The sequence below is a fragment of the Castanea sativa genome, chromosome 1 (assembly GCF_040712315.1).
Source record: "Castanea sativa cultivar Marrone di Chiusa Pesio chromosome 1, ASM4071231v1".
In the NCBI taxonomy this organism is placed as follows: Eukaryota; Viridiplantae; Streptophyta; class Magnoliopsida; order Fagales; family Fagaceae; genus Castanea; species Castanea sativa.
In genome coordinates, this window is record NC_134013.1 from 64783676 (window position 1) to 64807986 (window position 24311).

The 24311-nt window shown below is 38.9% G+C and overlaps 1 protein-coding gene across 1 annotated transcript; it reads right to left on the reverse strand.

The window, feature by feature from the left end:
* Positions 1 to 915: 915 nt before the first annotated feature.
* Positions 916 to 4551, reverse strand: LOC142610914 (succinate dehydrogenase [ubiquinone] iron-sulfur subunit 2, mitochondrial). Its single transcript, XM_075782903.1, has 2 exons — positions 3787 to 4551; positions 916 to 1296 (listed from the first exon to the last, which is right to left on the reverse strand). Exons 1-2 carry the CDS (start codon positions 4443 to 4445, stop codon positions 1113 to 1115), a joined length of 843 nt encoding a protein of 280 aa, XP_075639018.1. The 5' UTR covers positions 4446 to 4551; the 3' UTR covers positions 916 to 1112.
* Between the last annotated feature and the right edge of the window lie 19760 nt (positions 4552 to 24311).

Sequence of the window (24311 nt, forward strand, 5' to 3'; positions counted from 1 at the left end):
TAGTAAAAATTAATAAAAATATGGATTTCAGGCTAAAGTGGCTCAATTTCCAAAGGATCTACCCATATTAGAAAATAGTAAAAATTAATAAAAATATGGATTTCAGGCTAAAGTGGCTCAACTTTCAAAAAAAAAATGATTCGATTGCATAATAAAAATTATAAGGCCACATATATAAAAAGAAAAATAATTCATACCTCAACAAATGCACTTTGGCAAACACCAATAGAAGCCATAAAAGAAGATAGAGATATTATGTAGTATGAGGTTTTTTATTTTTTTTATTTTTATATATAGATAATTCAATACTTTGTGGTGGAGAATTTAAACTTTGGATGTCTTCGTTAGAAAAATCAGGAGGTTCCAATTAATTGAAACACAAAATTCTTGGCTATATAGTATGTGATAGTTCATTAGAGGTCTCAACAACTTTCATAAAGTAACTCTATTTTCCGTTGTGGTATGAGTTGGTGGCATTAGCTATTCTTTTACTGATTGCGAAGGTCCATGGCACTTCTTGCCTTTCTTATCCCTCCATATAGTTGATATTCATCTTCATCTATTGAGGCAAAGAGATAGGGTGCAAATCAGAATGAAAACTGCCCTCTATATCCGAGAAATTACATGCAGATTGGATGATGTAAGCCATGCAGTATACAACTGACAGTAGTGGTCAAAAGTTCAAAATGTGGGAGTTGAGGACCAAATCTTACTCGTAGCAATCTCGGTCCCATTAGAAAGTCACAAAATCCATACAGAAACTAAATCTTACTCGTAGACAATGTTATACCAGTGCATATGCTTTACCATATATATATAGAATGGGCTGTCTCACGCACAAGAAAATCAAAGGGTATTCAGCCAAGTGAGCAAACACACACAGACACACACAAAAGGGATAATCTGATCTCCAGATGGACCCAAGGAGTTCTATTGACTTTTTATTCGAAAACAAAGAAAGACATCAAACCTCAATTTCCAAGTTTTTAGGTACAAATGGGATATGGAATACATTCAGTGCACATATTATTAACTTAATACACATGGTTCATGGGCCATCAAAAAATCCCAGGAGTTAAATACGCATTGGCATGCCTCATAAACCTAGAAACTTAAACAGTACTAGGACCAGATAGTTGGAGGCCCTTAATATGTGTGATCTGCTTCCCGGGGTTCAGGCCCTTTGGACATGCACGGGCACAGTTTAGTATGGTATGGCAGCGGTAGAGCTTGAACTCATCATTTATGGCATCCAGTCGCTCTTGGGTATATTCATCACGGCTGTCACTTATCCACCTGCATTTACAACAATGCGTTAAAAAAATTCAACACTTCAGAAATACTTAAAGCCACATCTGGTTTTGATAAAAGAAACAGTGGATATGAAATTAACTATGAAAATGTACAAATAAAATAGTTTTAAGGATATGAATAAACACAGAGGACACGTGCTTCACAAAACATGAACCTACAATCTGTCCATAACTTTACCAGACATATTTCAGTTATCAAAACAATTTCCATTTCTCTAGGTAGAATTAAGATATGCTCCTAGTAAAACCTTTTGATTGAAATCCCAAAAGTACAAAGAAATGGATAGAACAATATCACTAACCAAAACAGTGTACAAAGACCCCTATTGTAACGAAGGCTTCTAGAGACGAATTGGCACTTCAGAGATGGCACTAAAAATTCCTAAACAGGTGTCAATATAACAATCAGTTGACATATTAACTAGCACACAGGTCTTTTTCACATGTTTCTACAGCAGGACAGAAGAATTCTCATAATGCAATGTAATAAAAGGCATGTTGAAAGTGAACCATGCATTTACACAGACAAATTCAATAAGGCCCAGAACAAAAGAAAGTAATCCACAAATTGAATGGAACAATCAAGTTAAGACAAGGAAACAAAAATTCTATTTTCATATATGGCATAAAATTATTCCACACCATACCTTTGAACTACATTACAAGAATATGCAAGACAAAAACATCATTTTTTTAAATAATTTTTGGAAATGGGACATTTGAACTAGTGACCTTCGCTACTCATTGGGGATTCAAAATTTGGTAAAGAAATATGAACCACAGAAAAAAAGAAAAGGCATGCCATTTGCAGCAGACAGAGAAAGGAATCATTCAATTGAAGCTTTAAATTCCCAAGTGAAACAAGAAAACCAACTGACGCAAGCATTTAGAATTTCTCTCCAAACTAGTAAAATATAAAACCTCAAAGATGTACCAACTAATGCCATGATAGGCTAACAAAACACCAAAAATATCTCTATAAACCTGACTAAAGTTTATTTTCTTTTCAATGGACTTAGATTGCAGGCATAGGAACTTCCCGTTATTAAAAACAGATTGAGATATAGACTCCACACTAGGCTCACATAATCACTCAATGCAGAATATCCTAAAAATAGAGAGGGATATTAAAAGCAAGAGGCTCCCAGATTAAACTTAGTTTGATTCTCATAATCAAAGTAACAGCATAAACATATGAGTTTAGGGAAATAAATACATCTAGGCCTTTCAATGCAAAATCCCCAAATTTATTACATAAAAACTTCTTTAAAAAAAAAAAAAAATTAAAGAATCTAAATAAAGCCATTTTCAATAATTAATTAGAAACAACAAATGCAAGATTGCAGGTAAAGAGAATGACAATGCACGAATATGTTCAAATAAAATATTCCATCTTCAAGCATTTTTCTCTAATGCCCTTCATTTACTTACTAATTCCAACTCAAATATTAACATTTTATTTTGTTTTAAAAACCCTTATTTGGTTATTTTCTAGGCAAACATTTCCCCCTTCTTTTATATGTTGCTTACGTTTTGGCCAAGGGAAGTAGAGGGAGCAATATAAACTAGCTATCTCCACTTCATGTGGCGTGGACCCAACCAAATGTGTTACCCCTTCTAATGAAATCATTCTAGAGGAATGGCAAAACTAACAAATCATTCTATAGAATCCCAAACCTAAATCTTTCCAAAAAGGCTAGGGACACACACTTTGCCACAACTTGCACGTGTCAAGTGGAGATTGAATTACTTTCTCCAAGTACCAATGGTGGTCCCATGTATAAGTGATGCAATCCAATCATAGATTGACACATGTACAAGTTGTGGTAAAGTGTGTAGCCGTAGAAGAATAGAAAGTAGAAACTATCATCGGTTGATCAATTTAATTATAAAAAACCCTAATTTTCTAATAATAAAAAAATATGGTCTCTTTCCTAACCAAACCATTCTAAAGAATTCCAAACCTTAAGTCCACATTAACCATAACCAAAGCACAACATCCTATATACCTAAAACCAAACTAAGTAAAACTACTACTAAACTTTCATTCTTCACCTAAAAAAACATTTTAAAACAAGTGAGAAACTACCATTGCTAAATCATTTTTTTTTTTTGGGTCCTATATACATAACTCTAAGCCACCCATATTAACCAAATCCAACCACCACCAACAACATCAACAAAGCCTTACTCCCAAATTCTTTGGACGTAGGCTATACATCCTCAACAGATTAATTAGGGTCAGCCACACATTTTCTTTTCATAATGTCAATTACTTACAAAAATCAACCTTAATCCCAAATTATTTGAAGTCAGCTTATGAATTCTTAACAGATTAGTCAAGCTTCAGCCACATGCATTATTCCTTAACACACACGTCATTTTTTACTACTTCTACTAATATTATTTCTCGAATTTACCAAAGTTACAAATTTTCACCACAAGGTAAAAAAAAAAAAAGTGAAAAAATTACCGATTGGCGTGGAGCAAAGCAGCGGGACCGAGATAAGACTCAGGGTTCCACCAGTAACTAGGGCAGGATGTGCTACAGCAAGCACACAATATACATTCGTACATCCCATCAAGCTTGGCCCTATCTTTCTTACTCTGCAAAACCTCTTTCCCTTTGGTCTCCGGCGGGTTCTTCCTCTTCAGCCACGGCTCGATACTCTTGTACTGGTTGTAGAAGTTGGTCATATCCACCACCAAGTCCTTGATCACGAACATGTGCGGCAGCGGCGTGATCGTCGAGGCCGACGATCCGGACTCGATCTTCGTGAGGCACGCGAGGCCGTTGCAGCCGTCGATGTTCATGGCGCAGGACCCGCAGATCCCCTCGCGGCACGATCGACGGAACGTGAGCGTGGGGTCCACCTCGTTCTTGATCTTGATTAAGGCGTCGAGGACCATGGGCCCGCAGTCCTTGAGGTCGATCTGGTAGTCCTGGAGCTCCGGCTTCGTCGGGTTTTCCGGGGTCCAGCGGTAGATCGAGAAGGTCTTGAGCGACGTGGAGGCGCGTGCCTTTTGTTCGACTTGCTGAGCTTCGGCCTCGCTTGCGTGAGCTCGGGCGCGTGTGAATCGAGATAAGGCGGAGGCGCGTGGGAGTGCCCTCCTTAACATGGCCGTCGCCATTGTTGCGGTTTAGCCGAACAGAGAGAGAGAGAGAGAGATGGGAGTGAGTTTTGTAGTAGGTTGGTTTGTTTTGTTTGTTTGTTTGGGGGAGTTGGAAGATGACGGGGTTGTAGGTAAAATGACGAATATGGGTTATATATAGGGAGGGTTTAAGGGTATTGTGTGGAGGTGATTATGGACACGAATGGGGGCTAATTTGGGGATCAGGAAAACTTCTGAGGTAATATGATCAGTTTCTACTTTCCATCCTTTTGCCAAATTAGTGGTAACTTTATTTATTCTTTGGTCTCTCTAACTCATCTGAGAGGTGCTACGTCCACAACATTTTTACAATACTTTTACAACAAATCATAGGTGGTTAGTTGTTATTGGTTCAAATTTGAACCTAACACTAAGATTACTTTTTTGCCCCAACAATAACAACCAATAACATCCTGCCACTTAGGATTTGTTGTAAAAATATTGTAAAAATATTGTGGACATATCATTTCTCTATCTATATATAGGGTTTAATTTTGTTCCTAAACTCAAGTTATGTTTTTAGACGAAGACACGCGGATCGAATTTCAATTTTTCCACCTGTATATATGTTAAAAAGAATATATGCTAATTGCATAAGTTAATTCATGTCAAGTTTATCAAAAAAGTTAATTTATGTCAATTGTTAAACATAGTTGGATGGACGTTGTTATACTTTTTCACTTAACCCTTTGTAAAATACTTAGTATTCTAAAAAAAAAAAAAAGTCAAAATTATATATATTATTTTCTTGTTTATGTGTTCTAATAAATATTAATGTTTCCTACAAAAAAAAATCACATGCATCATTTTTTTTTAATTGGTTAGAAATATTACTAAATAAGAGTCATGCCCTCTCTCTTACCATGACTCAAATTGAGGCTCCCCATTTTTCATGCATATGCATGGGGAAGTACCATCCGACTAAATTCAACCAATAAGTATTTGTTTGGAAATAATTTATTTAGTTTTTTGCTAAAAGTGTGTTAAAGTATACTTTTACTTTGAAAAAGTGAGGTTTAAAAAAATTTGTACATTAAAAAGCAAAAAACTAGCTTGCGCATTCACAGCAATGGTGGTAAAATCATTCAAAAGCTATTTTAGCCCTTCAAATCACATAAAGCATCCTACATCAATGTTGTTATACCTAAATCGTTTTTAACTCTTAGCTACTGTAAAATTGTTATTTATAACAGCCTATTGTAGCAACTCTTACTTATTTTTTATTGCCTTTTATTCTCTCTCTCTCTCTCTCTCTCTCTCTCTCTCTCTCTCTCTCTCTCTCTCTCTCTCGTGTCTTGACCTCTTGGTTTTCTTCTCTTTCTCAAAGTCTAAGACAAATGATGAAGATAATCAGCAGCTGGTCAAATCTGTGTAGCGATGACGCAACGATGATAGGTTAGTCGTGGTGGGTTTGCTCTCTTTCTTTCTATCGTTCTCTTTTCTAGATTGAATTTTTGTTGATATGATGTTTTTCGTTTTTTGGCTATGTTTTGGTTGATCTGGTGGGTTTTAGTTGAGGCGGTTGGGATGGTGGGTTGTGGGTTGTGGGTTGCTAGGTTTTGGTTATGGTGGTTTGGATGGTCGATGGTGGCTGTTTGTGATGGTTGGTTGTGGGCTTTGTGGAGGTGGTGAGTGATGGGTTGTCAGGGTGGTTGCATTAGAGAGAGAGAGAGAGAGAGAGAGAGAGAGAGATGAATAGTTTTTAGCTATGATGTAAAAAATAGAACCTTTGATATTTGGTGTATTCTACAATGAGATAATAAAATAGATAAATTTTTTTTTGAGTTGTTAAGAACTAAATTTTTTAGCACCACTACTGTAAATGCTAAACTAGTCCCAATTACACACATGTATACCGTAAACTTTTTTTTGTGTGGAGAAAATAAACTTTAATATCTTAAGTCTTTAGAAATCTTATAACTTAATAGTATTATTATTATTTCTTTTAATGGAGAGAGTTTTGATTCAAATCCCCACATCCTCCTTGTTGTAAATAAAAAAGAATCAAGTATATCTTAAGTCTCAAATTCAAGATCTTTTACTACACCAATATTTGAGCCATGAATTATTTCTTTAAAAACACTATGAAGTACTAACTAGTTGAGTTACAAGACTCCTAGTCATTACATGAATTTCTTGAGCATCAGAGTATGTATATTTGTAACTTGCTCATAAAAAAATACTTTTTTGTTTTTAAAATAAATTTTAATTTATAAAGTAATTATTCCCTCCTGAAAAAAGAAAAAGAAAAAACGGAAGTAAGAGTAAATATTGAACCAATTTCTTAATTTTATGTATATTAAATTAAAAACACATAATTCAAAGGAAAATTGAATTATGAAACTTAAATTTAGCATCAAAATGATACTATTTATTTTCGTTGGGGACTTGCCGTGGATTGCTTGGTCTTTGGGAGTTAATGTGTGTGATGTGGAGGACTTTGAGCCATTGGTCAAAGTAGCGGTAGCGTGGTTTGCTTATGGAGCAGTAGTTTGATGATGCTTTAGCCGTTGCTTTTCCTGTTTCTATAAATGCTCTTCTCCCAAATAGTCAAATACAAAGGTCGGCCCGTGTCTACCACGAACGCTCGGTTCAGTGATCGCCACGTGGAAGAATATGAACGGAGATGGGTTTACCCATTGTGGTCAACTGTTTTGGTGAAGTTTTGAGCCCAATTTGGCCAGAATTTAACTTTTTATGGGAAGCGAAATGATAGGTGCACGTTGTTTTGATAACAAATTTTAAGTTATAGGATACTAAATAAAAAGGTAATTTTAGTTGTGAGTTTAAATTAAAAAATTAATAAAAGCTTATCACTCAAAGTGTGTTTGTTTGGAAGTAAAATAGAGTGGATGAAAAATTTTGGAGAGAAAATAGGAAATTTTTTTTTTTAGAGTGTGTTTGGTTGGATGGAGAGGAAGAAAAATAAATGATAGGCTCAAGTGTTTTCTCTTCTGGCCCATCAAAATTTTTTCCCTCCAAATTGGAAAGAAAACTGTGGAGAGAAGCTTACTAACAGGAACTGCCCAAAAATGCCCCTCACCTTTTTCTTTGCTAACTTTTTTCTTTCTTTGTTTCAGGTTCACGTTGTTTCATGATTTTTTTTTCATCCCACTTTTATCTTTTGTTTTTATCTCTTCTTTCCATAGTTTATTTTCCCCCCCTTTTTTTTTCACTGTTACCAACATGCACGTTCACGTTGTTTTGTTTTTTTTTAATCTCACTTTTTTCTTTTTCTTTATTTTGTTTTTATCACTTTCCTTTCTTTCTTTTTTTTCACCAGTTTTTTTATGATCTAACTTGTGCCTTTAAAATAATAATTTAAAAAAATGAAATGTCCATACATAATTTTTTAAATAAATAAATGTGTATAAAAAATTGTATTGCCTTTTGTTTTATTTAATAGGAACATAATTTTAAATTTATACTAACTTTATTTTTTATAGTTTTCCATCTCTTTACTTTTCTATCCTCCTAATCAAACACATACGAGAGAAAACTAAATCTTTTCAATCATTTCACTTTTCTATTCCTTCCTCATTTTCTATCCTTCCACTTTTCCACTCCTCCAACCAAACGGACCCTTAAGATTTGCTATGAAAGGCTAAAAGCATTGTGAAAATATTATAGATGTAATACTTCTCTTTTATGCATAGTTTTAAAAATTGGACTGATAATAAAACCAACAACAATTTATCACTTAAGATTTGGTGTGAAAGGTTGAAAGAATTGTGAAAATATTATGGAAGTAACACTTCTTTTTTATGCATAGTTTTAAATTGAATTAGTAAAAATGGGTATAAAACCAGCCAAAACTGGAACCAGAGCAAAAACAGTTCTTTAATCTTACCAATTTTTAAAAGCATGCTTTTATGTGAATGATCAATTCAATTGCAAAATGAACCTTAATTTCCATAGAGTGTGGATGAGTTGGCCAGAGGGCAGATTTTCCAGTTAGGAGCCGTAGTTCCCAATTCACAAAAGCCCAATTGATCCATTCCCCTGTATATATGTAAAGCTTTTTTTTTTTTTTTTTTTTGGGGGGGAGGGTGTGAGACCGCCTGTATGTAAAGCTATATGTTTCAATTGAAGCATAGCTTAACATCCATGTTCATACCATCTTTCTATATTAAAGGTAAACTTCTTTAAAAAAAAAAAAACAAATAATCCATGCCAGTGTTTGTGGCTGGGCCTTTTAAGAGGGAAGGGAGGGGGGTATATATGCTATATTCCTATGTTTGGAAGTTTAGTATGATTAAACAGAACTAGCTTGTAACCTCATGTATATGCATGAATATACTTAAAAGATACACATTAAGATGCATAATATAATTCTTACATATATAATTTAAATATTATTGATAGTCTTGTAAAAATGTTATTAGGTAGAATATGTAAATTGTCCATTTTTTTTAAATATTTTATGTTCATTAATTTTAGACTCTTTGGTTTTTGTACACAATAACTCTTTAAAAAATCTTGTAAGAATGTTATTAGGTAGAAAATGTAAATTGCCCATTCTTTAAATATTTTTATATTCATTAATTCTAAACTCTTTGGTTTTTATATACAATAATTCACTTGAATAGATATTTATGATATGGTCCCACATTTGATTCCAAAATTAAGAAATAAAACTCTCTCTAAAAATAAATAATTTAGGATACATTGGATTTCAATTGTAGAATCTAATTGAATTTTCTCTAAATTTTTCTCAGTACTGTCACCATTCAAACCCTTTCATCTTATAATCAAGTCCAGTACCTTGGTTCAATCAAAACAATTGGTGATTCTTTTAACTCCAATCAATTATCATCATGCATCCATCATGAAAATATTTGCATCTCTGCATCTATCAGTTTTAAAAGAAAAAGGTTTTTCAACAATTATTTGAAAATCTCAAATAACCCAAACCTTTCTTGGCAGGATAAAGAAAGAGCAATATTTAATACCACTAGTAAGTGGACAATGACTTCTTCAGCAGAGAAGAAGGGCAAAGGGAAAGCACCCGCAATGGGCAATCCTCAAGAATTAAGATATGGGTACTGTTCATATCAGTATAATTAGCCATATATATATATATATATATATATATATATATATATATATATATATATATATATATATATATATATAGATGACTTATAAATTTGAATTGTTTTTAGTTATACAAAAAAAGGCTCATAAATATAAAATTCATTCAAACTCTCTCTTCTTCTAATTTTATATATAGTGTTAGATATATGATTATGTTTTTTATGATTTATTTATATTGAATTCATTGTTTTCTACACTAAAGTCTAAATTTACTCATTTGGCACAAAAATTAAAAATTTTCGATTAGATAAGACATATATATATATTGTAAGGTCACAAATTGATACCTAAGCTCAAAAGAGGAAAGGGAATAGGCCCAAAGAGCCCAATACAATAAATTTGTAGAGAATGAGTTGGAAATCTAGGTTATAATGAATTTGGATGACAATCGTAATGGACCAAGATCACAATAGAATAAAGATGAAGCAATTTTGTATAAGGAAAATTATCCTTGGACCCAATTCGAGGAGGTTGATTCTTCTATTTAGTTCCTTTAGGGACAAATTACAAATAGTGTTCTTGAGTCTACAGTGTTTTCCTATCTTTTTCTCCGATCCCTTTGTCCCGAGAGTCTTCTCCCTTATTTATACCATCTTTACCTCTCTATCTCTCCCCTCCACGTATGGATTAGATTGTTGGTCTTGATACTTGTCCCATTAGTACCTTCTTGAAGTCTTTGGAAGTAGCTGTAAGGCTGAAAACTGCTGCTCAGATATCACTTCCTCATTAATGTGGCCAAAGAGTTAGCTACAGAGTATTCAATACGGTGGTAGCAGCTTTCTCTTAAATATTTCATAGCTTTTCTTTGTCCTATGCTCTTAGGAAATATATCCTTACCAATAAAATCTCCTGGAACATTGCTTCTAGAAGGCAGATAGCACCTTCCGACCTCTACTACACCCAGCCGATGAGGCATCTCTCCTTGGACCCCCTTCTCGGACCATGGTAACTAAATCCTTTTCTTTATTCATCAGTGTTGATCTCTATAACAGTATCTACCCTGTCCTCGGACAGTTAGGCACCCTTGGACCGAGCTCTCGACCCAATTTATACTATTAGGCCTGTCACCCCCACGTATATATAGATGACTTATAAACTTGAATTATTTTTAGTTCTATAAAAAAAGTTCATAAATATAAAATCATTTAAAAATTATGTTTTTTTATGGTTTACTTATATTGGACTCATCGTTTTTTACATTAAATTAACTCGTTTGACACAAAAATTAAAAAACTTAGATTAAATGGGACATATGTCGCAAAATTAAACTCTAATTAAAATCTAATTTTACATTGAATTAACTCACTTAGCACAAAAATTTAAAAAATTATATTAGATGGGATGCGTGATGCAAAATTAGACTCTAATTGAATTCCAATTTGACATTTAATTAGATTTTCTCTCAGCTTTACCTATTATTATATATATAGACTAGTTTGTAACCCCATGCATATGCATGGAAACAGTTAAAGATATACAATAAGATGCATTATATATTTCATATATATATATAATTTAAATACTATTGATATTCACTTTTATATTTTATTAACTCTTTAAAAAAATTTGTAATGATATTATTAGGTATAAAATGTAAATTTTCTAAGTTTTTTTTATTATTATTGTGAAGCACTTTTATTTTTTATTTTTTTATTCTAGACTCTTTAGTTTTTGTACTTAATAACTCACTTAGATGAATATTTATGATGTGGTCCCACATTTGATTATAAAATTAAGCATTAAAACTCTTTAAGAATAAATAATTTAGGGCACATGGGGCAAAATTGGAACTCTAATTTAGAATTCTAATTCGAGTTTCTCTCATTTCCACCTATTATTATATATATAGATTAACTCACTTAGCACAAAAATTAAAGAACTTAGATTAGATTGGACATGTGACGCAAAATTAGATTCTAATTGAATTCCAATTTGAAATCTAATTGGATTTTCTCTTAATTTTACTTATTTTATATATATATATATATATACACACACACACACACACACACACACACACATATATACATATAATATATATAGATGACTTATAAACTTGAATTGTTTTTAGTTCTACAAAAAAATCGCTCAAAAATATAAAATCATTTAAAAATTATATATGTGGGGAGTAAAAGGGCCTAAATGGGCATATGGGCTGTAACATGGAGGGCCGACCTACTTCAGGATTAAGCTCTATGAGTTGGCCCATACGCCGAGGGTCCGAGGATACAGCCGAGGGAGAGTTTCACCTCGGACAGATCCAGGAGAATTCAAGATTTTGTTATAAAGGTCAAAGGCACAACTCTGGAAAGATCCTGCATCTTCTAGATGCACCAGTATTAAAGAAAATATCAAGGGTAAAGGCTGCCACCTCCGCATTAAATGCTCTGCACCTACCTCCCTGGCCGCATTAATGGGGAGGTGACCCCTGAACAGTGAGGTGGAAACTTCTAGTCACTGTTCAAAAAGTATTAGGGAAGGAAGTATAAAATTGGGGTAAAGGCCAAAGAAAAGTGGGGCGGTAGCTAAGAAAGAAATTGAGAAAGTGTAATCTTTAAGGAAGAAGTAGAAATAATAAAGAAGTAGTCCTCGGCTCGAGTCCGAGGAGATCCATTTGCCTTTATCGTTCGTTATTTACTTGTGTTTATTTATAAAAGTTTGCTATCGAGCTCCTAGTACTTCTAACCTAGGTTTCAAGCCTACACTCTACAAATTTTTATTGTTTAAGGCTCATTGGGCCTGAGCCCGTGATTGTCTTTGGGTCCAGGTGCAATTGTGCACTTACAATTGGCGCCGTCTGTGGGGAATCTAGTCTAGAAGAGGTAGGGATACTATGGCAGGCTTAGGTGCTCACCATGCAGAGTCACAGGGATCACAACCGGAGGATCATTTCGAGCGTCTTGAATGTCGAAGGGATCATGAGGGAAGCGTCCACACAGAATACCCAGGGGCTAGCCATACTCATGGTGGGGGTAGCACTACCCACGAGGAGGGTTCTGAGTCCATGCAGAGGGAAATCAATCGTTTGAAGAGGAAGTTGCGTCGTGCTAAACGTAGGTTTTCACCGTCCTCGTCTAATTCTTCCTCGGAGGAGGATGGGGGAGGTGGCTACAGCTCAAGGTCGCGTTCCCCCACCAGTGCAACGTCCTCCGGTGAGGAGGACGACCAGCCAACCCGCAGACGTAAGAAGCTTCGTTCTAGGGGCTTAGGCAACGATGCTATGAGTAAGGCGTTGCACCAACTCTCCAAATCTCCGTTTACACGGAGGATTGAGAAGGGGAGGCTTCCCAGGAGGTTTACTCAACCCACTTTTACCATATACAATGGCCGGACTGATCCGGTGGAGCACGTGAGTCACTTTAACCAGAGGATGGCGGTGCACTCTCACAACGAGACCCTGATGTGTAAAGTTTTCCCCTCTAGCCTGGGACCCGTTGCTATGAGATGGTTCAACGGCCTTAAAGCGGGGTCTATAGGTTCGTTTGGGGAGCTTACTCGAGCATTTGCTTCGCGGTTCATTACAAGTAGCAGAGTACCTCGGCCATTGGACTCGCTGTTATCCATGACCATGAGGGAATGAGAGACGCTGAAAGCATACTCCGACCGTTATTGGGAGATGTTTAATGAAATAGATGGCGACTTTGATGAGGTGGCGCTTAATACCTTTAAGGTAGGCCTTCCTCCTCGATCACGACCTGAAAGTCTTTGACTAAAAGCCCGTCCGTAGTGTACGTCGCCTCATGGGACTGTATTGACGAGTATAAGAGAGTGGAGGAAGACCAACGGCAAGGTAAGGGAAAGGAGAAGGTTATCCCGCAGGAGAGAAGGGATTTCAGGTCGGACGGTACCACGACAACGGGCCGAGGAGAGATTCACGGTTGGGCGGTCCTTCTCGGCAGCACCTAGGCCGTGAGCATGTGTTCCGAGAACCAAGTGCATTAGTTGTTGGAGCAAGTTCGTAAGGAACCCTTCTTCAAATGGCCTGGTAAGATGGCAGGAGACCTACGAAGGAGAAATGACCTCTTTTGTCAGTACCATCAGGATGTGGGCCACACTACCGAGAACTGTCAGACCCTTTGGAACCATTTAGAGCAGCTTGTCAGTGAAGGAAAACTGAAGCAGCACTTGTGTCAACCTACTGGTCAGGGCAGCCAGTCCGACTCCAACAATCAGAGGAACAATTCGTCTCGGCCGGCATTGGGAATGATCAATGTTATCTTCGCTGCACTTGGTAGGACCGGCTCAGGTCCCACTAGGGTGATGGCGGTTTCCCATTCTTAGGTCGAGGATGCGGGCAGCAGGCCGAAAAGGATGAAGGGCACTTTGCCCGTTTTAGGATTCTCCGATGAGGATAAGGTAGGGACTATCCAGCACCATGACGATGCCCTTGTAGTTACGCTTAGGATAGGGAATTACGATGTGAGGAGGGTGATGATAGATCAGGGCAGCGGTGCAGATATCATGTACCCTGATCTATTTAAGGGGTTAAGGTTGAAGTTGGAAGATCTTACTCCTTATGATTCGCCGCTTATAAGCTTTGAAGGGAGAGCGTTGTGCGAAGGGACGAGTCGTTTGCCCGATCAATTCGGCACAGCAACGGTTGAGGTGGACTTCATTGGGGTGTATGCGTACTCTTCATAAACACCCATCCTCGCCGGAGCCTTGCACGCGCTTGGAACTGTCTCCTGCTACCTTGCATGTTAAAGTTAAATTCCCTCGGGGGAATGTGTTGAGGAAATCCTCGGCGGCCCGTCGGTGGCCGGGCGGTGCGTATCGGGCGACGTCTTCATCGGACGGAAGCGAGTCTTCGGCTTTAATCATCAAAGAATTGTAGCAGTGAACAGCTCCTTGGTTCATCCTGGGATGGTGACGGGAGAGGAGACACATTGTGAGGAGTTAGAGAAGTTTCCAGGACAGCGATGACGGAGAGGTTCTTCCAAGTTGGCATACTTTTTCCACACCAAGAGAAGATCGAATTGTTAGAATTCCTGAAGGACAATATTGATGTTTTTGCGTGGGATCCTTACGAAGCTCCAGGTGTCGATCCGAGCTTCATTTGTCATCATTTAAATGTCAACCCAGCTATTGTTCCGAGAAGGCAGCCACCTCGGCGCTCTTCTAGAGAACATTCCGAGGCTGTGAAGGAAGAGGTGCTTAAACTCAAGAGGGCTGGGGCTATCAAAGAGGTTTTCTACCCCGAGTGGTTGGCCCATACAGTTGTTGTTAAAAAGAAGAATGGAACGTGGAGGGTATGTGTGGACTTCACTGATCTAAACAAGGCCTGCACCAAGGATTCGTTCCCAATGCCTCGTATTGATCAACTGGTGGATGCTACTGTCGGACATCCCAGGATGAATTTTCTGGACACCTTCCAGGGGTATCACCAGATTCCCTTGGCATTGGAGGATCAAGAGAAGACTGCTTTCATTACTCCAACGGGGAATTATCATTATAAGGTCATGCCATTTGGTTTGAAGAATGCTGGGGCTACCTACCAGAGGATGATGACTAGAATGTTTGAACAGCAACTGGGGAAGACCGTTGAAGTATATGTGGATGATATGGTGGTGAAGAGCAAAACAATACCCTCACACGTGAGAGACCTGGCTGACACCTTTCAGGTGTTAAGAAAGTATAAGCTGCGCCTTAACGCCTCAAAATGCTCTTTCGGCGTTGGGTCTGGAAAATTTTTGGGGTACATGATCACTCATAGAGGCATAGAGGTAAACCCAACACTGGTTAAGGCTATTCAGGACTTGCAGCCTCCTCGGAACCCAAAAGAAGTCCAGAAGTTAACCGGAATGATTGCCGCCTTGAACAGATTTATATCTCGGTCGGCTGACCGATGTCGTCCTTTCTTGCAGTTGTTGAACAAATGGAAAGGGTTCCAATGGACCGGGGACTGCGCGTTAGCTTTCCAACAACTCAAGCAATATCTTTCTCAGCCGCCCATTTTGTCTCGTCCCGAGGCGGACGAGGTCTTATTTGCTTATCTAGCAGTGGCTGCCCATGCGGTTAGCCTGGTCCTTATAAGGACTGATGACGGGGTGCAAAGGCCGGTATACTACGTTAGCAAATCTTTAAACGAAGCCGAGGTGCGTTATCTACCCTTGGAGAAAGCACTTCTGGCCGTAGTTCATGCCACGCGAAAGCTTCCTCATTATTTCCAGTCCCACGCCGTGGTTGTCCTAACCCAATTGCCCCTTAAGGTAGTGCTACGTAGTGCCGATTACTCAGGCAGGATAGCAAAGTGGGGGACCATCTTGGGGGCTTTTGACGTTAAATACAAGCCTCGCACCTTGGTGAAGGGTCAGGTCCTCGCTGACTTGGTGGCAGAGTTTACTGAACCATTGCTAGAAGAAACTCTAAAAGATTCACTAATGGATGGAAAATCAGTTGGAGTGATCACGGCCGCAGTGCCCTCGGCTTGGAAAGTGTATGTGGATGGGGCTGCTAATCAGAGAGGTCTGGTGTTGGACTTGTTCTAATGTCCCCTGAAGGAATTGTCTTCGAAAAATCTTCAAGATTGGCTTTCTCGGCTACTAACAATGAGGCCGAGTATGAAGCAGTCTTGGTAGGCATGCAGATGGTACGTAGGATGGGTGGAAGGGAAATCCATGTGTTCTCAGACTCTCAGTTAGTGGTCGGCCAAGTCATGGGGACCATGGAGGCTAGAGACCCCAGAATGCAGGAATATTTGGCCTAGGTCAAACGTTAGCAAGCTGAATTTGACTCCTTTGCCTTAGCTCACATTCCTAGGAGTGGAAACACCCATGCAGACTCTTTAGCCACATTGGCAACATCTTCGGCTCAGGGTTTGCCCAGGATTATCCTTGTGGAGGATTTGCTAAAGCCAACTCTTACCCCCATCAATGTGGCTCGCATCCATCTAGTAAGGCCTGGACCTAGTTGGATTGACCCGGTCGTGTCTTTTCTTAAGAATGACATCCTTCCCGAGGACAAATCGGAAGCAGATAAGATACGTCGAAAGGCGCCACGCTTCTGGTTGTCCGAGGATCAGAAACTGTATAAACGATTCTTTTCAGTACCGTACTTGCTGTGTGTGCACCCTGACTCAACGGAAGCACTTCTAGAAGAACTGCATGAAGGGATTTGTGGCAGCCACATTGGGGGAAGGTCTTTGGCCCACAGAGCTCTGACTCAGGGTTATTGGTAGCCCAATATGCAAAGGGAGGCTCAAGACTACGCCAGGAAATGTTATCAATGCCAGAGGTTCGCCCCTAACATCCATCAACCTGGAGGAGTTCTTAACCCCCTTTCCAATCCTTGGCCCTTCGCATAGTGGGGGTTAGACATAGTGGGGCCATTTTCGAGGGCAGCAGGTAACAAAAGATGGCTGCTTGTAGGAACGGATTACTTTACTAAATGGGTCGAGGCGGAGCCCTTGGCAAACATTAGAGATGTTGATTTCAAGAAGTTTGTGTGGAAGAACATCGTCACTAGATTTGGAATACCACATACACTTATATCAGATAATGGTGTCCAATTTGACAGCAAAGCTTTCAGGAAGTATTGCGGTGACATGGGTATCATAAATGGGTACTCCACCCCAGCTTATCCTCAGGGAAATGGACAAGCCGAGGCCATTAACAAGGTCATAGTCAACGGGCTTAAGAAGAGGTTGGACGATGCGAAAGGCAGATGGGTAGAAGAGCTCCCTCATGTTCTGTGGACGTATCGGACCACACCGCGCAGGTCCGCTGGAGAAACGCCATTCTCTATGACTTATGGAGCCGAGACGGTGATACCTCTGGAATCTGGTTTTCCTACCCTAAAGACGAGCTCTTTTAGCCCAGAGAATAACAAGGGACTCTTGGAGAAAGGTCTTGATTTACTTGAGGAACGGCGCGAGGCAGCTATGGTCCAAATGGCTTATTATCAACAGAAGCTAAAACGAGGATATGATGCCCACGTGAAGCTAAGGCCACTTGCACCTGGTGATCTTGTGCTAAGAAAAGTTGTGGGCACCTCTAAGAACCCAGCTTGGGGTAAGCTAGGACCCAACTGGGAAGGCCCCTATCGCATTGTTTCAGTAGCAGGTATAGGGCCATATCGGCTAGCTGACCTAGATGAAAGAATTGTACCACGCCCATGGAATGTAAATAATCTTAGAAGGTATTATTATTAATAAAATGTGCTTTTGTCAGTTAACATTTCAAAGTTATGAGTACCTCTGACGCATGCAGTTACTACTTTTAAGAATCAAACAGAAACTTGGTTAAGTGTCGTCCTCGGACCACAAACCTTGTGAAAATTGATATCTTGTCACTTGTTAAACAGAACCTTAGTTATGCCGGGTCCTCGGACCTCCTATTTTGGGAAAATTAACATTTGAAGTTACTATCCTTAAGAATCAAACAGAAACTTGGTTAAGTGTCGTCCTCGGACCACAAACCTTGTGGAAATTGATATCTTGTCACTTGTTAAACAGAACCTTAGTTATGCCGGGTCCTCGGACCTCCTACTTTGGAAAAATTAACATTTGAAGTTACTATCCTTAAGAATCAAACAGAAACTTGGTTAAGTGTAGTCCTCGGACCACAAACTTTGTGGAAATTGATATCTTGTCATTTGTTAAACAGAACCTTAGTTATGCCGGGTCCTCGGACCTCCTACTTTGGGAAAATTAACATTTGAAGTTACTATCCTTAAGAATCAAACAGAAACTTGGTTAAGTGTCGTCCTCGGACCACAAACCTTGTGGAAATTGATATCTTGTCACTTGTTAAACAGAACCTTAGTTATGCCGGGTCCTCGGACCTCCTACTTTGGGAAAATTAACATTTGAAGTTACTATTCCTAAGAATCAAACAGAAACTTGGTTAAGTGTAGTCCTCGGACCACAAACCTTGTGGAAATTGATGTCTTGTCATTTGTCAAACAGAACCTTAGTTATGTCGGGTCCTCGGACCTCCTACTTTGGGAAAATTAACATTTGAAGTTACTGATCTAAATAATCAAACAGCAACTTGGTTAAGTCTTGTTCTCGGACCGCAAACTTGATTAAAGTTAATTTCTTATTGCATCTGGAAATTAGTGCTTTACTGTTTGTTAGATCGGATCTTAAAGTTCTATATCTTTAAGTGTTAAGCAAATTTATGTAAGGAATGGTCCTCGGATCTTACATCCTACTAAAAACAAAACCACACATTATAAGGGTTTAACCGTTATATGAGGTCTTTTGTTTTACCAAGGCATTGTTTAAAATATTTCAACCATGTCATCTGCTGTTAAGTTTTTAATACTAAAACATGCGAATAACTGCGCGGAGGTTATGATTGTGTAATACTTGGAGTTAGATTTGTTTGTTCTGTCCCTTTTTGACTATGTACTAATGGCAATCTTTATGACAAATACAAAAAGAATAAAGTAAAATGGATGCAACATAGGTGAGAATTAAATGAAATTGTTCTTCATTAATCATTCAAATATACATTACATATTTAATTCAAATATGGAAAAAGATAAGTCCTAAGCTAGGTCCTAAGCTTTTGGAGGGGGGTCTTGCTCGAAAATCCTGGTGGCCTCGAGTCTTTCTCAACTCAGACTCAAAGGGAGGACATTCTGCTTTCCTTTGTCTGCTGCCTTTGTTGGAGGGACGTTGGACTCCACATTCTGGCTCAGGTCCTTCTCGGCATCCCCGTCTCCTTCCTTTTCTTTATTGGAACCCGAAGGTACTGTAGGATCTGGAATTAGCTTTGGGACCATGGGAGGAAGAGCAGGAAGAGTTGTTTCAGGGGTAGGAGTAGCAGCAGGAGCCTCTTCAATCTCCTGTATCTCCAGGGGAAGCCGAACACTCTCGGACTTCCTCAGATCCGAGGATAGAGGAACTCCTGCTACGTTCAGAGCTTTCCCCCAGACCTTTTGACAGTACTCCCGGCACAAGGCCGCAAAGGCTTCTGTCAGTTGCTCCTCGGTAACCGCTACCCCTTCCTCATAACTCGCTTGCTTGGCGGCTTCTAGAGAACGATGGAATGCGCCGGCTTCCTCCTTCATTCGCGCAAGTTCCTTCTCCAAATCCGAGCGCTCCTTTTGGGCTTGGGAGAGCTCGTCATCTTTTTCACGAAGAAGCTTGTGCTGCCCTTCTATTTGGGTCTTCATGGTCTTCAGGTTCGCCTCGGCCCCATTTTTCTCTCTCTTCAGCTCAACCACCTCCGAGGTAAGCTTCTCATTTTCAGCAAGGGCTGTGCCCAAGGACTTCTTAGTCTCCAGCCTCACTTCAAACTCAGTTCTGGCCTTCTTCCGAGTGTCTTCTATAAATTTCTCGGCTACGAAGACTTCTTGAATGGCCTCTAGTAAAGTGCGAGGAAGTCAGATATAGCAAGGCATTTATGAATGATCTGATATTGTTAAGAGTGGAATCTTCCTAAAGGGGTTAAACTTACCAGCGCTAAATCCCTTTTTAAAGAGAGGAATAGTTGTGGCTGGCTCATTTTTTCCAAGGTTTCCATGTCCTTGGGCAGCAGAAGAGGGCGCTCCAACACTTCGGCCAAGTGGTGGGCATGGCCTTGTTGAACCGCCTTGATACTGGGATGGAGGAGATAGGTGCGCCGTCCAGCGCCTTAAGTCAGGAGACCGGGCGGCGGTGCTCGGTGCACTTCGCCTCGTCCTGATCTCCCGCTTTCAGAGCGGGCCCTCGCCTTTGCCTTTATCCGGCTTCCTGGCTGGTGAGCACGGCGGTTGTTGTCGCGGTCTCTTTGGTTCCTTGCCGCCTGTCCCCTCGGCCTCCCCCTTTCTTTTCTTTTTGGGATCCTCGGCTGGAAGTTTTGGCTCAGCTGGAGGAGGGGGAGGTGGCAAGGATGAAAGAGCTTGGGACCCCCCCGTCCTTCTCTCAACAACCTTCGCAGCTCTATTGGTTAGGAGACCCTTCATCCTGTCCATATCCTCCTCGGATTCGTCTTCTGGTTGGGCAACGACTAATCCTGCAATTCCAGAGGCCTCAGTGGCTTCTTCTTCCTCGTCAGAGAGTACAACGAACTGGTTCCCTCGAGGCCTTTCGGTATCTTCAAGTTGGAACCATTCTATCTCCTCGTCTAGCGTGTTTGAAGAAGACACTTGCTCCTCCGGGACAACAGTTGCCTGGGAGTGTGCAGCTAGAGGGACCGCAGCAATCGATTGTAAATACAGTATGGTGTTAGGGCTGTCAGGAAGATCGTGGTCGTCCAAAAAGTGGGGCCGGGCTACGTTTATCTTCTTTCGCCTTCGGTCACCCACGACTATGGCGTTTTCTATCTCCTGGAAGTCCGAAGAAATGGGATTGTACCCTAGAATCAGATGAGCAGCCCTGAGTTGTAGGTCCTTGCTGACAAACACCTCGGAGTGCAGTACTCGGTTGAGATCTGCAACGTTGCAGTGGCTTAAGCGTGGGCGCACGTGTTGCTTATCTGCAAAGAAAGGCACCAAAGCAAACGAACATGGTCAGATTCACACAACACACAATAAACCTAAATAAACGTGAATACAAGTGAATACGCATTTTTTGTGAGTGTTAGAGGAATTTGTGCGGGGGGAGGTTAATCCTAAGGTGTCGCACCTGGATCTCCCCACTCAACTGGGCAGTGGAGGCCGTCGTGCCAGTTCCCAGAGACGATCAGGTAGTCATCCTTCATGCCTTTGTTGGATTTGGGCAGACAGGAGATTAGCCTAACGACGCTGGAGCGGGATTTAATGTAGTAACCTACTTTGGAGAGTTTATGAGACTCGTACAGAAAGACGACATTGTGCTAGGTAAGGTTTAGACCCATTTGCTCGTTTAGAGCATCGACGCTACCCAAAACTCTAAAAATGTTTGGGAGGCACTGATCGGGACACAACCGGTGGTTGCGAAGGTACTCCCTAGTTACAGGCTTCATTGGGAGGGTCATCCCACCCTCTATAAAGGCTATCATTGGGATGATAACCTCTCCCTCCTTTCTAGAGCCGGCCACGGCTTCCGCCGGGCAATATTTTAAACCTACATTGCCGGGAATGTGATACTTGGCTCTGAAGCCTTCCATTCCAGCGGCGGTATCAATTAGACACTTGAATTTTCCCATCAAATATGAACGAAAGGCTAAATTCTAAAAGGGGGAATGATTATAAGGAGAGCCGAGGACAGGGTCCGAGGAGAAAGGGTTAAGAGAAAAAAAAGGAATAAGAACTTACAGACTTGAAGTTGTGCGAGTTTCCACGGAGTTGTGTAGACAAAAGGTGATTGCTGATGTTTTGATGGGATTAGTCTCTGGAGAAATAAATGAAGGCGCAGATTCTCGAAGCGTCACGACGTGCGAGAAGCGGCCTCGAAATTATATTTGTCCCGCCCAAATTTTCATGGGATAATAAGGACCGTTGGATGTTCATCTCACCGTTGAACGTGGGGGACAAGGTACAACTTACGGTAATAAATGCGCGCGTTTTTTAAAATAAAACCGCCAAGTGTCACCCTCCGGAACGCGAAACGGTTTTCACACGTGTGGTTATTTGCAGAAAGTGTGGAGGAAGTGTTCGTTGGATCAAAACCCTATTTTTCTCCTCGGATGATGAAAAAATAGAGTTTTGAGGGGCTATTGTGGGGAGTAAAAGGGCCCAAATGGGCATATGGGCCTTTGGGCGGCTGTAACATGAGGCGACCTTGCTCAGGATTAAGCTCTATGAGTTGGCCCATATGCCGAGGGTCCGAGGATACAGCCGAGGGAGAGTTTCACCTTGGACAGATCCAGGAGAATTCAAGATTTTGTTATAAAGGTCAAAGGCACAATTCTGGAAAGACTAATGGATAAAAGGGGACATCCTGAATCTTCTAGATGCACCAGTATTAAAGAAAATATCAAGGGTAAAGGCTGCCACCTCCGCATTAAAGGCTCTGCACCTACCTCCCTGGCCGCATTAATGGGGAGGTGACCCCTGAACAGTGAGGTGGAAACTTCTAGTCACTGTTCAAAAAGTATCAGGGAAGGAAGTATAAAAGGGGGGTAAAGGCCAAAGAAAAGTGGGGTGGTAGCTAAGAAAGAAATTGAGAAAGTGTAATCTTTAAGGAAGAAGTAGAAATAATAAAGAAGTAGTCCTCGGCTCGAGTCCGAGGAGATCCATTTGCCTTTATCGTTCGTTATTTACTTGTGTTTATTTATAAAAGTTTGCTATCGAGCTTCTAGTACTTCTAACCTAGATTTCAAGCCCACACTCTACAAATTTTTATTGTTTAAGGCTCATTGGGCCTGAGCCCGTGATTGTCTTTGGGTCCAGGTGCAATTGTGCACTTACAATATATATATTTTTTATGGTTTACTTATATTAGACTCCACGTTTTTTACACTAAATTAACTCATTTGGTACAAAAATTAAAAAAAAAACTTAAATTAGATGGGACATATGTCGCAAAATTAAACTCTAATTGAAATCCAATTTTTACATTGAATTAACTCATTTGGCACAAAAATTTAAGAACTTAAATTAGATAGGACACGTGGCGCAAAATTAGACTTTAATTGAATTCTAATTGAATCTAATTGGATTTTCTCTCAGCTTTACCTATTATTATTATTATTATTATTATAAATTTGAATTTTTTTTAGTTCTACAAAAAAATGCTCATAAATATAAAATCATTTAAAAATTATATTTTTTATGGTTTACTTATATTAAACTCCTCGTTTTTTACATTAAATTAACTCATTTGGTACAAAAATTAAAAAAAAGTTAGATTAGATGGGACACATGTTGCATAATTAAACTCTAATTGAAATCAAATTTTTACATTGAATTAACTCACTTGACACAAAAATTTAAGAACTTAGATTAGATAGGACACATGGTGCAAAATTAGATTTTAATTGAATTCCAATTTGAAATCTAATTGAATTTTCTCTCAGCTTTATCTGTTATTATATATATAGATAACTACAAGAGAACACATATTTCATTATATTTCCTAAGCATTCATCCAAAAAGTTGTATAAACATTAGTTTCTTTAATGAAATAAATTTAAATATTTATTTTTTCATATTTTAAAGTGTATATTAGTAAAATTATATTTTAATTTTTATATTTTATAGATAATTTAATAGTTGGAGGAGAAGGGTTTTACATGAGTTTTTTTAAACTCATAAAATGATCAAATTGTAAAAACATTAAAACTATATTGTAGACATTTATGCACATAAAATTTTAGAGTCCAACTTGAAAAAAATAACAAAATTTGGAGTATATTATTTAATTATTCTCAAATTTTATTGCGTATGCACTAATTTTTGTGAAGAATTAATAGATTATTAAATAATTTTTTTTATCTCCTATTATCATTCTTTTATCACTTTTAAAAGTTGACAATTCATTTTTATTTTTCTCTTTAATTTGCACACTTGCTTTATATATATATATATATATATATATATATATATATATAGGGTTGAGTTCAAGTTACACCTAGTGTAACTCTAAGCAATGTTACACCATTCAATATTTCTTAATTGGATGTGAATTTTGACAAATCTACTGTTAGATTACATTATTTTCATATATTCTCCATACTTGCAAAATTTCATGATGATCAAAGATTAATAGTCATGTCATTAATCAATTGTTTAAATTCAAGTTTTTATAGTTTAACATAACGCATAAAAGATAAATTTATGGTTGCAAATTACATCTAATTGATATAAAAATTGGCATGCATGTTAAGAACATATAGAACATGTAATTCAACGATTGGATTTGCATAATATGAATTCAATAATAAGTTATTGGGTGGT

Coding starts and splice junctions, on each gene's coding strand:
- LOC142610914 (XM_075782903.1), bottom strand. CDS start 4,445: ATGGCGACGGCCATGTTAAGGAGGGCACTCCCACGCGCCTCCGCCTTA. Junction 1,297..3,786: donor GCTTTGCTCCACGCCAATCG/GTAATTTTTTCA, acceptor TTGTAAATGCAG/GTGGATAAGTGACAGCCGTG.